Source organism: Punica granatum, chromosome 7, assembly GCF_007655135.1.
Source record: "Punica granatum isolate Tunisia-2019 chromosome 7, ASM765513v2, whole genome shotgun sequence".
Classification (NCBI taxonomy): Eukaryota; Viridiplantae; Streptophyta; class Magnoliopsida; order Myrtales; family Lythraceae; genus Punica; species Punica granatum.
In genome coordinates this window covers 16,206,011-16,220,842 of record NC_045133.1, presented here as the reverse complement: position 1 = coordinate 16,220,842, position 14,832 = coordinate 16,206,011, and the positions used below count along the sequence as shown (strand labels likewise).

The window sequence follows — 14,832 nt, the reverse complement described above, 5'->3', positions numbered from 1 at the left end:
CGGATCAAACGGAAGGAGAGTCTTACACATGCTATTAGGCTCGAAGAATCATACCTCTTCTGAGCCAATGTCGAGAAGATCACAAGGGGCTGGGAAGAGGCTGGTTGGTTGCACACCAGCAGCAGCAAACCTGTCAGGGAAAGGAAAACAAAGAGAGGCAGCAACTCAGTAGCTTGAGAATGGTTCGTGTTGGACTCGGACCTGCAAAGGAAAAGAAACAAATGACATAACATATAGTGGGCAATGACCGAAAAAATAGAGAACGAGAGAAAAGGGAAGGACTGGGGCTTAGCTTTGAGGAAAGGAAACGATGAAGGGAAGGCAGCGGAAGCAAGGTTGCTGTGCGGTCTGTCTGCTTCGTGAGGGGACGATGAGCAGGAAGAGAAAATAAAAAGGTTGAACTGAGGGCTCGGGACAGTGGTGATGGCTAAATGAGTCGATAAGGAGAATGAAGGCGGGCATGAGCAGGAATCATGATGGTTCAGTTGATGATGGTGATCAAAAGTGATTGAGAGAGGTGGAGGGGATCATGATGATAAACGTGCCTGTCAGGATCGTGAAAAGCTGGAGTGAACTGAAGTGGCCATCAGAATGTAAGTGGGCGAGATCTGTCCTGGAGTTGTAGGAGGCCAGTGAACTGAAGGAAGGGAACCGAGGAACCAAAAGCCGGGGAAGGGGGTGAATGAGGCTGCTGGTGGTCGTCTGAGCAGAGAGAATGAGAGGGAGGACCGGCTGTTCGTGATAGGAGAATGATAAGGCAGTGATGGACGGGATCGTGGTGGCTGAGGAGGGTAGGGAGTTGCTGGTCGGTTTGTGATCTGATTGAGGTGTGCAGGAGAGGAGGCTGGTAGAGAGTGAGAGCCGACTGAAAGGGGGTTGGCTTCTGAGCTGTGAGCGGGTGGGAGATTCCGAGAGATCGAGGGTGTCTGAGGTGAGGGCTCGGAGGGGAGCTGAGGGCGCCAGAGGTTAGTCTCGGGCTGCCCAGTGCTTTGAGGAAGAAGAAAAAAAAGGAAAGGTTGCAGGGAGTGGAAGCAGAAGGGAAGGAAAAGGAAAAGAGAAAGAAAAGGGAAAGCTCTCATCAGAGCTTCAGCCGAGTAGGACAACGGGCGGAAGGTGAGGATGACCAGAGGTTAAGCTGGCTCGACAGAGGTGCGGAGGTTTGCAGGTCACAGGTGAGAAAGAGAGGGAAAAATAAAAGGCATAAGGAGTAAGGGGAAGAGGGGACGAGCTAGTTGCAGGCTCGGGAAGAAGAAAGAAAGGGGAAAGTGTGCAGGCCCTGGTGAGGGAAGCAGAGAAGGAAAAGGAAACAAAAAAAAAAAAAGAAATGGAAGAGGCGGGAAGGACGGTAACAGAGGAGTCAGTCGACCTCTTTGACTTTCTTTTTCCTTTTTTTTTTTTAATATTATTATCATTATCATTAGGATTAATTACACAAATAGTCCAAAAAGTTTCATGAATGTTTCAGGTTGGTCCAAAATATTTTTTTGGTAACTTATTGATACAAAATATTTCAAAACCGTTTCAATGTAGTGCATTCCGTCAATTGCCTCTGACGTCGTTAACATTTTGCTAACGTGATGCATCTTATGTGTTGCTTTTGTTACGTGAAATCAATCATAACGCGCCACGTTATTTAAAATTATTTTAAAAATTTTAAAAACTATTAAAAATAGGGGTAATTACACTGGTGGTCTAAAAAGTTTCACTAATGTATCAAGTTGGTTCAAAATGTTTTTTTTGCTACTTGATGGTACAGAATGTTTCAAAAGTGTAATATGATAGTATAAACCGTTATCTCACCATTGACACCGTCAAGCGAAGCTGACGTGGCAGAAACGTGGCCGACACGTGGCTCAGATATGTTTTTAGGAGTTGGTGGAACGTTACATGATGGTTCAAACTCTTTTGAAGTTGTCACTTAATGGTCCAAAATGTTTTATAGATGTAACATAATGGTACAAAATATTTCTTTAATTAACTTAAAGGTCCACCCATGTCAATGGCGAGATGACGACGTCAATGGTGAGATAATGGTTTGTACTATCATGTTACAACTTTGAAACATTTTGTACCATCAAATCGCAAAAAAAAAACTTTTTGGACCAACTTGATACATTAGTGAAACTTTTTGGACCACCAGTGTAATTACCCCTTAAAAATAATATAAAAAATTTTAAAAATAATTTTAAAATCTTTTCAAAATGATTTTAAACTTTTAATTTTAATGTTAATTTTAATTTTAAAATTTAAAATAATTTTTATTATTTTTAATTTTATATTTAAAATAATTTTAATTTAAAATATAAAATTATTTTAAAAATAAAAAATTATTTTAAAAATTTTAAAAATAAAAATTTATTTTAAAATTATTTTAAAATTTTTTATTTTTTATTCTATATTTTTAGTATTTTTCTATATATTTTTTTATTTTTTTATGTATTTTTATTGGATTTTTTCAAATTTTATTTCATCTTAAATAACGTGACGCACTATAATTAGTTCCACGTAATAAAAGTAACACATAGGATGCGCCACGTCAGCAAAGTGTTAACGGCATCAGGGACAATTGACAGAATGCATTACATTGAAACAATTTTGAACTTTTTGTACTAACAAATTACCAAAAAAATATTTTAGACCAACCTGAAATATTCATGAAAAGTTTTGGACCACCAGTGGAATTAACCATTATTATTATTATTATTGGTCCTACGGACGTTCATCATTCAACAAATCAATTTCTCAAAATCCGTCAATATTTTCAAAATGAAAATTTTAAAATCGAGAAATTTGAAAAGTAATTGACTTTATGAGAATTGCAATTTGTATCAATGGAGACTGAATCTCGATAAAATCGATATTGAACCTCTGATGCACGTCGATCGTAATTGCTCGATTAATTTCGAATTTATCATCTTTCAGAACGGACATCCAAAAAACCTATATGAAAATGCTGTTGTGTTCAGAAAAATTTAGGGATCGATATTATGTAAAAAACTACTTTTCAATCCCAGGCATCGACTCAAATTTCGAAAAAAAAAAACCAAATTGATACACGTAAAGCCTGAAATTCTTATCTTTTCAACCGGTCATCCCAAAAATACCATTGTGTTCGAAAAAATTCAAGGATCAATATTATTCATAAAAAAATTTTTCAGTCTCGAGTTTTGTTTCAGATTTTGAAATTCGAATTTGATGCATGTAAGGCCTGAAAACTTTCCGTAGAGTTTTTTTTTTGAAAAATGTCAAATTAAAGTTAAAAAATGACCTTATTTAAGAGCCGTAAATCCTTGGGCAATTAATCAAAAATATTTCCTTCCAATGGATGATTGAAATGACGATTTTGCCCTTCCTTGGAGTCGGTTGACCAAAATGGAATGCTGACAGTATCCAAACCCTACCCTATAGGTAATAGGTTTTAAGATTTTGGAATCAGACCTATCTTGTTAAGACATGGAACCGAACCCCACTCAAAAACTATATCATACCACATGTTCCGGATGCTCTATAGAAACACACACACACACACACAGATATATATATATATATATATATATATATCTTTTCTCTTCAAATACAATAACTAAAATATAAAATTGAAAAGATCTTATCCACATTATACATAATAACAAAATAAAACTGAACATCCATAATAAATCTAGTATTGATGAGTGGAGAAGGCTAAAAGGGAAGAGGAAGAGAAGAGGAAGAAGAGTTAGAGACAGACGATTAGAGACTCGTGGTTTAGATATAGGACTTGATTTAAGGTTCTTTTTAATTCTAAATTTTGTTTTATTTATCAAAATGAAATACAAATTACTATAACATAAAAAAATAAAAAAGAAATAGGGTTCGGCTGCAGGTTCTGTTTAAGGTTTTGGGTACCCTATGTAGTAGAACTGAAGCCTGTTTTCACCGATTCTTTAAATAGTTACCCGGACCTTACCCCATTTTTAGTTAGATCTACCCAGATCCTACCTTAACAGGTAAATTCCAACAGATTTCGAGTCTACCTAGTACATGTGCACACCCCTAGTGCCTTCCATTGGAATGACATATTTGGGTAAGTGCCTCCATGAGAATGAGTGCGTTACTTTTTGAGGTGGTGTCGATATGACATCCATTTGAGCTCTTTCGGCACCCACTTGGACTTGCTCTTGGGCTACATAATTTATTGGGCCTCCACTTCGTAGTATTTCAAATTTATCATCTACTAAAGATGGCCACTTATTGGGGAAGGTATTCTTTTCATTGTGAAGAGTGAATCAGGAATAATGTTCAAGTAGTATTACTTGTCCTCTATCAGAAATCAAGATGCTCTAATCTCCATCTCTCTCAGTAGAACTTTTCGCATGCCTTTACTTTTCATTATCTCAATTGATATAAATATACAAAAGGCCAAAGAACGAGACAAGGAAACACCGCACAAGTCAAATTATGTAATCTTCAATTCCTCATGCATAGCATGAATTGACCTTTTCAATTCTTAGTGAAACAATTTTTATTGTATTTTATGTGTAATATTTGATGAATTTTAATTATTTTTTCATATTATTTTTACATAGTAATATGTAATTAATAAAAATTTCAAAAAGATTAAAAAAATTTCCAATATTTGAAAAAAATTATCGAAGTACCAGATATTTTTTCAAATTCAATATACTAAATATTATATAAACAAAAGAAATAAATATTTGTTTGTCATCAAAATTCACTTCTTTCATATCTTATTCAAAATTTATATTTATTATATGTACTCGGTAGTTTATTTAGTTTTTGGCATACCTTTTTTAATCAATATTCATTTCTATGCTTTATATATTAATTGACAAAAAATTATAGTGTAGTGAACAGGTATGGACTAGTTATAATAGGCATATAGGCCAGACTTTCCATACGATTAAAAATTCAAAGATAAAGTAAGCCAAATTTACCACATAGTTGTATGTGTACTCGTTATTTCCCAACAAAAAATATTCTGTTATGCCTTCCTTTATAATTAAATAAAGAAAATTTATTGTCAAAGAGGGTGCAGTGACGTATGTTTTTGTTTGCTAAAAAAAATTTCAGATTCGATACTCGTTTTGAGCCTACTGGTATTCCTTTATTAGTTATTAAGATCTCTATTTTACTGTAATATGTCACAAGTCTCCCTTATAATAGAAGAAAATAAATAAATTATGGATCCAATAACAACCAAAATGTGCGATTAATTTTTCATATGATGCCTTTATTGAATCGAAAGAATTAACAATGAGTACCCAAAGAATGGCCGGAACTGGGATTTTGGTTATTTTGGGGCTCCCATCACAAATATTAACTGAAAAAAAATAAAGTTACGAACAACTTAAAACTGCATCAGCCGATTCCCGAACGAGCATTTTAACTATATATATTAGGCTGAGCACATCATATGGTCTCAATCGGAAAGCTGTGGCGTAGAAGCTGAAGGTGCCCCCTTTGGACTGTATAAATGTTTCATTCCTCCAGTTTATGCTTCTACAATAATCAAATGGAATAATTTTTTTTTAAAAAAATAGCTCATAAGCTAAAAGCTTCTATAACATAGAAGTGCAGAAGGAGCTACAAACATGGGATTATTGAAAATCAGACCATCGATTGATTGAAAGCATATTGTAAAAATTATTCCTAGCTTTCTGGAAGAAACTCAGTCGTGAAAGCTCGCCTAGCACTCAATACAGGCATCGAGTATTATCATATATGCATTGTATTTGAATGTACAATGTCCAGTGGCTGTACCAGACCATAGACGAGATTTTTACCCCAAGGAGAAAATGCAAGTTATGCAGAGAGGGTATAGCACAGTGGCATACATCTCGTCTGGTGACCAAGAGGTCCCAGATTCGATACCCAAAAGGATTATCCATGCCCTTTTATGAGATACTTGGGATTTCTATTTTAATGTAATAGGCGAATGAGTCTCTCTTATAACAAAAAAAAAATGTAAGTTTTTCAAATCCGATGACAGTTTTTGTGACGTGCGTACAAAGAGAAGTTCAAGGGAGAGAGAGGTCACGTTTCCGAGACTAAAATAGCTTCCCAAATCAATTCCATGTCCAAAGATGGCATTCTACTCAACTGAACTGCCTCTGATTCTCTGCCTGCCGTCTGATGATGATAAGATGACCCGAATTTGCTCTCGAATGCTGGCTTAGAGTCGTTTGAGTCGTTCCCTGCTGGGCTATGTTGGCTCAAAACATTGACTGTTGAGTCAAGATTGGGTACGGGGTTCTTGGGTGACTGATCCAACACAGGCACTTTCTTGTGCAGGAAGGCACTTGAACTCGCGTATGAACTCAAGTTCGTGTTACAGGTCGTCTGGTTCCCTTGTAAAATCGTTCGCATCTTCGCCTCGAGGAGAGCAGCTGTGGTGGAATTGGCCTTGAGCTCGTGCTTCAGATCTGGGAAGTTCAAGTGGGCATACTCTCCTCTTAGTAAATAAGCTGCCGTGTCATAGGCTCTCGCGGCCTCTTCTGCTGTGTCGAAAGTCCCAAGCCATACACGGGTCCGGTTCCGGGGCAGTCGGATCTCAGCAACCCATTTTCCCCAGTGCCTCTGCCTCACTCCCCGAAAGAGCTTCCCCGGCATCCTGTTCGGAGATTTCCGCCCAGTGCACTTCATCGGTTGAGTTCTGATAGTACTAAGCCAGTTGGAAGCAGAGTTTGTCATGCCGAGGTCGGTTTTGACCTGTTCCGCATGTAACTGCCCGAGCAATGGAATGGAGCAGAGTGGGTTCATCGAAGTCGGGATACGGTGATCAGGGCTCTCATTATTCGAAAGAAAATTCTGAATTTGAGCTGAAGGGTTCGGTTTTGCCGGATCATGCCAGAAAAGCGATAAGCTAGGAAGGTCCAAGGAGGGCGATATCGAGGTTGGTGTTGGTGGATCAGACACCGAAAATTGATTCGAACCGGTGCATGTGATGGATCCATTAGGAGAAGACGAAGAAGAAGAAGAAGAAGAGCGAGAATCGGGTAAGTTAGAGGTCATCCCTAGAGCAACCCAGAGGATCGGATCAACATTGAAACAATGAGGGGGAGAAGGGATCAATTCCCTCTGTAGAAAGTTTTCCATTTTAGGAAGGCGGCCCAAAGTGATGAGAATACAAAGGGGAGGGAGGCTAAGCTATTGGGGGGAGTGGAAATGATGCAGATGGGGAGTGGAATTGCTATATATATTCATGCTAAAGAGAGACACCAACAACTCATCAACAATGAGCAGGAAATGCTTAAAGAGATGACTTTGGTCCAATTTTTAATATTATTAGGGTCATATTCTGGTGAGTCAGATCCCTAGTACCCGGGAAAATGAATTCGTGCTAACCATTCATTTATGTTTTTGTTCTAGACCAATGAGAACATGACAGCTCACTCGTGCGAGTTCTTACTCAAGGGTAGATGCGGAAGAATAACTATTGTCTATTTTGTTACAGTACATAAGAGATTCGTGAACTATCTATAAAACTTTCTTTTTCTTCTCTCAGAATGAGGTGGAATCGGATTCTAATGAAAGAGCCCAACTTCGTTAGCCCGAAGAATACTTCAACTCTACACGTAACAAACTTTTTCAATAGAGGAAATATTGGCTAAAGAGTCAACCATATATATAATTAATAATCACCATCGGTCTTGTTAAAAAAAAAATTTCTGATTAAAGGAGAAATTCATGAAATATAGTGAGGATATAAAAGGGTATGGGGTATCTCACTTATTATGGATGAGAACTGAAATTGAAGACCTCTTGATTTCGGATCCAAGCTGAATCTCCTGTGCACTTAACTAAGCTATCTTTCTCTACTAGAAAGTATTTTTTTTTTATGCTTTCACCATGTGAGTTTCTCAAGCACGCACATGATAGATATATTCTCTTCCCGGCTTTTACTTTTGTAAGTAAAGTGAAACAAGGCCAATGGAGGGTTTTCATTTTTATGGAAAGCCATTAAACGATAAAGGGAATTTCTTTCTGGGTAAGATAACTGCAAGATAACTCCATTTGATAATTCCATGGCTTAAATTGGCAGATCACCCACAACATGGACAAGAGAGAAATAACTGGGCCTGAAAATAAGATACCCAGGAAACATTTATCAATCCATGGCTTCCGTGCAGATACATCTAATTGTCATCCGACAGAGTGACAACTTGATGCGAAGTAATTAAGATACATCTAATTTCCTTCACTTAATCACGAAGTAATTAAGTGAACCTTGCAAGTTTACACTTTGATGAAATAACCACTTAAAAACTAAATTCGGAACATTTCGATCTGGGCTACCTGGTATTCAGAAGTCCTATTTGGGCTCCGAGAAATTCGGATCCGAGTTGGGTCGCTCTACTAAAAAATAAATTTCTCCCAAATCCGGATTCTGCTCCATTTGGTTTCCCAATTACATTTTAAGATTTTAACTCTAACTTTAACTCTACTCACTACACAACAAAAATCAACTCTTCAAAGTAAAAAAAGTGGATCCCATACATAAACCCACTTATAACTCCATTATACTCAATTTAATTTTTAATATTAAATTCCCTCAACTATTCATTACTTTTTTACACTTTTTTCTCATAATTCAACAACACTATCATTACAATTCAATTAAAATCAAAATTCAACTCTAAAACCAAACACACTAATTTTTCATTCACAAAACTCAAATCTTAGACTTTATTTTAAAAAAATGTAGCGAACACCACTTGTACCAACCCACGTTGGTAATAACTAACCTAGAAACTTTAAGCACACATATTCATATTATAAAGGGTAAGTTGTATTGTGATGCAAGTTCAAAGAACAAAAATTGGAATTGCTGAATTAAAGGATGAGAATAAAACAATATATACAACGTAATTACTCAAAATAGAATATGATTAGATGGCAATATGTTTCTAACGTAAATTGTTAATATATTATTTCTTTTCCAACATATATGTCAACGAAAAGCACTATTATTATATTTTTGGAGTTCCCCCTATAATTAATATTATCATGTTTCCTTTTCCTTTCACAACACCCCAACCCCCCCCCCCCCCCCCCCCCCCCCCCCCCCCCCCCCCCCCCCCCAACGGTGCTGTGCAATATTATCATGTGTTAGCATGACTACAAAAGCAATGGAAAAATTAATAATGCTCTAAACTAATTTAAGAAAATAATTGCTGTCTTTTTCTAGTATAATAACATATTGAACTACCTTAATTAAGCTGTGTGGGGACATCAGTGGAATTTGTCTTTTGAGGTGTAGTAGGGGACACTCGTAAGCTGCTCATCAACTGAAGCAAAATAATAGGGAAAAAATTAATAAAAAGGTAAATAAAAAAAGACATTCGGAAAAAACAAATTCAAAAAATTAGGACAAAATTTAAAAAGCCTAAAAAGTTGGGACATTCTATGGGCCCTTCCGTCCACCTAACAAAAATTTTGCGCCTCAAATGATTAGTAGTCCCCACCTTTGTAGGGTGACATGTTGCAGTCATATGAGTTCATCAAACGACCTCTCTTTAGGTCAATGCCAATTTCTATAAAATGTGCTAATATTAGGTTCTCTTTTAATTCTTCTGTTAGAAGAGAGATCAATCGTCCTAGCGAAAGAAGAAACTAAGAGGAAAATTTTACTATAAAAAATTGAATTTATAATCTGTGGCTTTCCAACGAGGGCTTGTGAAACCACCTTTTTTTTCATATTACTCTATATCATTTTATGTTATTATTCATAGGCTAAGTATGCCACAAATCACGTACTTGTTTTTTTTTTTTGCTTTTTAATATCGCAAAATTCATGTCAAGGGAAGTCAATAACTCCTCGAGGACGGAAGCATAGGCGTTGCCACAATTTTTTTTTTTAAGAAAGCCTGGGGTAAATTTGAAACTCGACGTTATTATAGAAAAACGAAAAACCAGGCATCGAACTTTTCTTTCCCATTTTAGCCCCGAAATGTCCCCCATAATAATTTTATTTATTTTTTCTGATTCTTGATGTGGAGTACCATTGCAGCAAATTAAATTCCACTTAAATTTAAAAGCATTTAACACTTACCCCCACTTTTTTTTTCCCTTTTTTTTATTAAAAGTTGCCAAAAAAATTTAAAATTAAACGACTGGAAAATACAGATCAAAACATCATGTAACATATGTTCGATTAGCCCGTCCATAAATAGTGAGAACTTTCTTATCACGAAAGATTAATCATTGGTCACCTTTACGATATTTTTTACACGTAATTAATTTCAGCAGTCCCAATATTGATTGAAATGGTATGACGATAGATTAATTTGACTAGAATAGATAAGAACGAGATGTTCTCCCGTCTGGCAAAAGTTACCTGAGCAAAAGGATGATTGCTAAAACATTAGAGGACATATTTCGTAAGATGTCCACTTTTTCTTTTTCTTTTTCTTTTTTCTTCATCTCCTTTTTTTTAATTGGTTCAATGTTCTTTATTCCCTTTCCTGGTTTCTAGCTATGGACCTCGCAATGCAATCCTTGAAGCTTAGCAGTTTCTGAAATAGAAAAGTAGCATATGCATCTCTTTCTCCCTTCCTCTTTTCCTTTGCCCCCCCAATAATTAATATATAGGGCAAGCAAGAAAGCAGAAGAGACATATACAACCCATTTATGTTTTTGCAATCATAAATAATTGTTAAAAAAAGTCGATTTTGGTAATGCTAATTGAGACAAAAGAAAGTTTGATCATTTCAAGTTCCGTTTAACCTATTGATCCGGTTCAATATCAAGGGTTAATATGATTACTTGTGCAAGGCTTTTAACTTGTATTAGCTATAATATATAAAAGCCAACAAGCACAATGTGGAAGCGCCAAACCAGTCTTTTTGTGATAATATCTCGTGATTAGATATCTCTTCGATTGCTTAGCTAATCAAATTCATCAAGAAAATTATGATCATACTTGTCTACTTGGATTCTAATCCCTATGTTGCACGGGTTTTTATAGTAATTATCAACATTTTTTAGAATCTTCAACAATAACAAAATATTTTGAATAATAATCATAACATACATGTTTTGTTTTAAATAGATTAGTGATAATTTTGCTACTAATTCTCTTATTTAAAGTGTATTAAATATTTATTTAATCGTTAACGTAAATTTACTAAGTACATTTATACAAATTTGATCTTGTAAATTTTTTGGAGAAATAATATTTTATCATATACATACTTTCAATTATTAAATTCTTTCACTTTTTATTTGACCCTAATTTCGTAGAATAAGTTTCTTGTGTTAATTCTTTTGGAGATCCTTTGTTATGTAACTAATTATATTATGCTTGTTTATTTATTTAACATCGATATTATTTAAGAGATATTAAAATATATCGTTTGAATGTATGTTGTAGACATTGTTAGAAATATTTATAAACAATATTTATTACTGAGTATAGTTAATATTATTATATAAATATAAATTAACTATTCTAATCCTATTCAATATGAACCTATGTAATGTGAAGTATAGTTCATTATATATATATATAGATTATATCAAAACACAAAAATAACAATATTTGATTTGGGACTAAATATTAAATATTTTATTTTAAGAAAAGAAAATTTGGTACCATGAGGTCTCGGGGTTCGATTCTCGTCAGTGAAACTTTTATGCCCATTTATTTAGCTTTGTTATTTCTATTCTTTATACTAGGCTTTAGACATCTCTAATAACAAAAAATATATATATTAAAAGCAACATTGTTTTTATAAATATCAAGTAAATTAAATTTATTAACTTTTCACGTACCCGCACAACGTGTGTAACTGCACTGAACTAATCATTATATTAGGGTTTGGAGGCAAAAACTGGCGTACAATGCACAATCAACAAATCTAGTCCCTCCCCTTTTTCCTGGTGGTTTTGATTTTTTTTAGGTTAATTATTCGATCAAATTATATGAAGAGGGAGTGTGTGTGATCTGATATACGGAGGAGGGGAAAATTTATCACAGTTAGTTGAGTGATTAGCGCTTATTATTTAATTTATTGTAATTGAATTTATGATTCCTCAAGTCACGTGACCAAATAGAATTACCAAATAATCTTTCATGGAAGAGAGCGAGAGTTTTGTCCTTCGTCAACAGTTTTTAGGGGCGTGGGCTACTTAACCTAACCTCCTCACAACTGCTCTCTCTACATTCCTATTAATTAATTCGAATAATCAAAGTTTAAATTGGCTTAATCTCTCTACCGAAAAAGAAGAAAAGGCTTAATCTCCACTAAATGTAAAGTTAAAGCTTCTTAAGGCTTGGATTAGTACGTATAAAATGGAAACTGTGGGCTCTTTCATTTTTTATATTTCCCCCTCAAATTTCTGGCTTTGTCTGTTTAACTTTACTTTATTGCACATGTCTACATGTCTCAACCACTCGTTTCAGTAAAATTATATTCACGGAATCCATTCAAGTACTCGGAATCCTGAAAGTCTCGTTTGGTATGCAGGAATGAAATGCTCATTTTTTCATTGCACCTCATTTTTTTATTAGTACCTCTTAGATAAGTTGGAAAGGGCATTCCCTTATTATCATCTTTTTCCTTCATTTTGATGGAATGAGCATTCCCCCAATTAAAAAATGGAGTGGTCATTCCCTCATTTCATGCTATATATTGTGAATCATCATATATATATTCTTTTAATTTATAAATCTAAGAATGTATATAACATGATATCTTGATACATAAGTCTAATATTATAATTACATTCCTTCATTTTGTGATGATCTTTAAAGAAAATCACATTTTTTAACTCAATACTATATATTCCCCTATATATAATCCATTCCATTCTATTCCCATCGCTTGGTACGAGACCGAAATAGATTCTAACTCGACAAACCAATGAGATATTGATTTCTAAAAATTACATTGAACATCTTATATTTCTTAAAAATTCTCATAATATTTGTTTTACAAATTACTTAATCTGAGCGAGTGAGTTTTAACTATTCTTTTGTTTCTCATGCTCTCTTTTCTACAACAGGCTTTGCTAAACTATTGTAAATATATGCATTTGGGCCTGCCCCCGTATTGTCGCCCAAAAAAATTATTGTAAATATAGTTGATTTATCTGGAGTGGATTGATATATCGCACTTATCCCGTAAAAAGAAAAAGAAAAGAACTTCTTTTGGTGAAATAATCTCTTTAGTTTCTTGTCTCCATGCCAAAACTTTTCATCTTTCTCCCTTCCTAGCAAATCCAATTGCCGGCAAACACCAATAAATGAGATTCGGGCACGATTTGATGTATAAATTATCTAGATATAATGAATCGTAAGATATAAAGCAAAGCATGAAAGGAAGAGATATATAGATTTAGCCCATTTTTCATTTACAAGGGAGACCCATGAGATTATGACGAAATATAAATACTAATAATTAATAAAGGATTACGGTAAATTCCTTCACAAGAATCAAATATGCATACAATCTCCTAATTAACAAACGCTCACGTGTGCTGTTATATTACACTTTCATAGGTGGCTCCCTTCATCCTGTCAACACTTGGAATCCTTTCATTTCAAATGATTCTTTCCTTTTTATCTGTTCCTATCCAAACAAGAATCCCTAGCCCCCTTTATATATGGAATATCCTACATGCATGAAGGCCTTTCACCAATATGGACAAGTTCAATTTAAACAAGCAACCAATCAATCAAAGAGGCTTTGATTCCAGTGGCGAATCCAACCATAGGTATATCAGTCTCATGTTGGGCATATCATACGGTAAATCATAACACTTCGTAATCAATGATCCAAACAAGTAGTGAAAACTTAATCTTCATGTATAAAGGGGCAAGGTTGTTAAATATTAATAGAAATTCATTGCAGAAATTTTTAAAATTATTTTTTAACACCCTATATATGATGAATATTTTAGATTGGGTGAACAAAATGGACCCAATATTTTTATTATATGATTTAATATCATGACATATTTCACGAGAAATTGATATTATTACAACGTCTATACTAAAAATTCATTTTATTAGATGAAAGTGAGATTATTAGTGTGATATTCTCAATTTATTGACTAAAACTACTTATTATTCGAAGTTGGTCTAATCCCAACCACTAGATAATTTTTTATTACTTTTGTTCCCCGTGACGCTTGCACTGCGATAAGTTCAAAGTTTCAGACCTGGGACTAATTAAACAGAATGCGTAACACTAGTAGAAATTAACTTTAGAGAGATTAAAAGAAAAGTACGTTTACATACCTCATATATATATATATATATATATATTGGCCATGTACGTTTATTATATATAATTCGGACTCACCTTTTATCATCATGTAAAAAGAGAAAAGTAAAATACGTACACATGTACATCATATATTCATAAGTTTGGCGTATACGTACGCACGCAGCAAACTCCATGAGCCATTAGAATTTAAAACCTTATCCTTTTCGTATTATGTCGTGTGAAAACTAAGTTGCACTTGCCTGTATCCTCCTTGGAAATAATCAATCATGAACTCCACCAATTTGGATGGATCAGCACTGCAGTTTATGATTATTTAATTTAACGAATTCATCACTGTCAATTTTAGTTGCAATTTTCAGAACCAATATTTCATTTTTTTTTTGTGTGCGGGGACACAACTTGGTATTTGGAGATCCAAGGAACCGCAACTAATCTAGGCTCAAAATAGATCAGGTTCCTTAGGATGAATTCACTCAATTATGAATTTTCTTCATCGATAAATTCGAACACAGAAAATTACTTGAAAAGAATATGGGTCGAATTATCGGAAATCAATCCACATTTGTACTAATATTCAATTAGTTAAATGATGATGCTAGTA

The 14,832-nt window shown here is 34.5% G+C and overlaps 1 protein-coding gene across 1 annotated transcript; it reads right to left on the bottom strand.

The window, feature by feature from the left end:
* Positions 1 to 5,204: 5,204 nt before the first annotated feature.
* LOC116215516 (ethylene-responsive transcription factor ERF062-like) lies at positions 5,205 to 7,223 on the bottom strand. The gene has a single exon (XM_031551260.1). It carries the CDS (start codon positions 7,093 to 7,095, stop codon positions 6,034 to 6,036), a length of 1,062 nt encoding a protein of 353 aa, XP_031407120.1. The 5' UTR covers positions 7,096 to 7,223; the 3' UTR covers positions 5,205 to 6,033.
* Between the last annotated feature and the right edge of the window lie 7,609 nt (positions 7,224 to 14,832).

What these genes read in the sequence shown, in the direction of transcription:
- LOC116215516 (XM_031551260.1), bottom strand. Translation starts at nt 7,095, where the DNA reads ATGGAAAACTTTCTACAGAGGGAATTGATCCCTTCTCCCCCTCATTGT.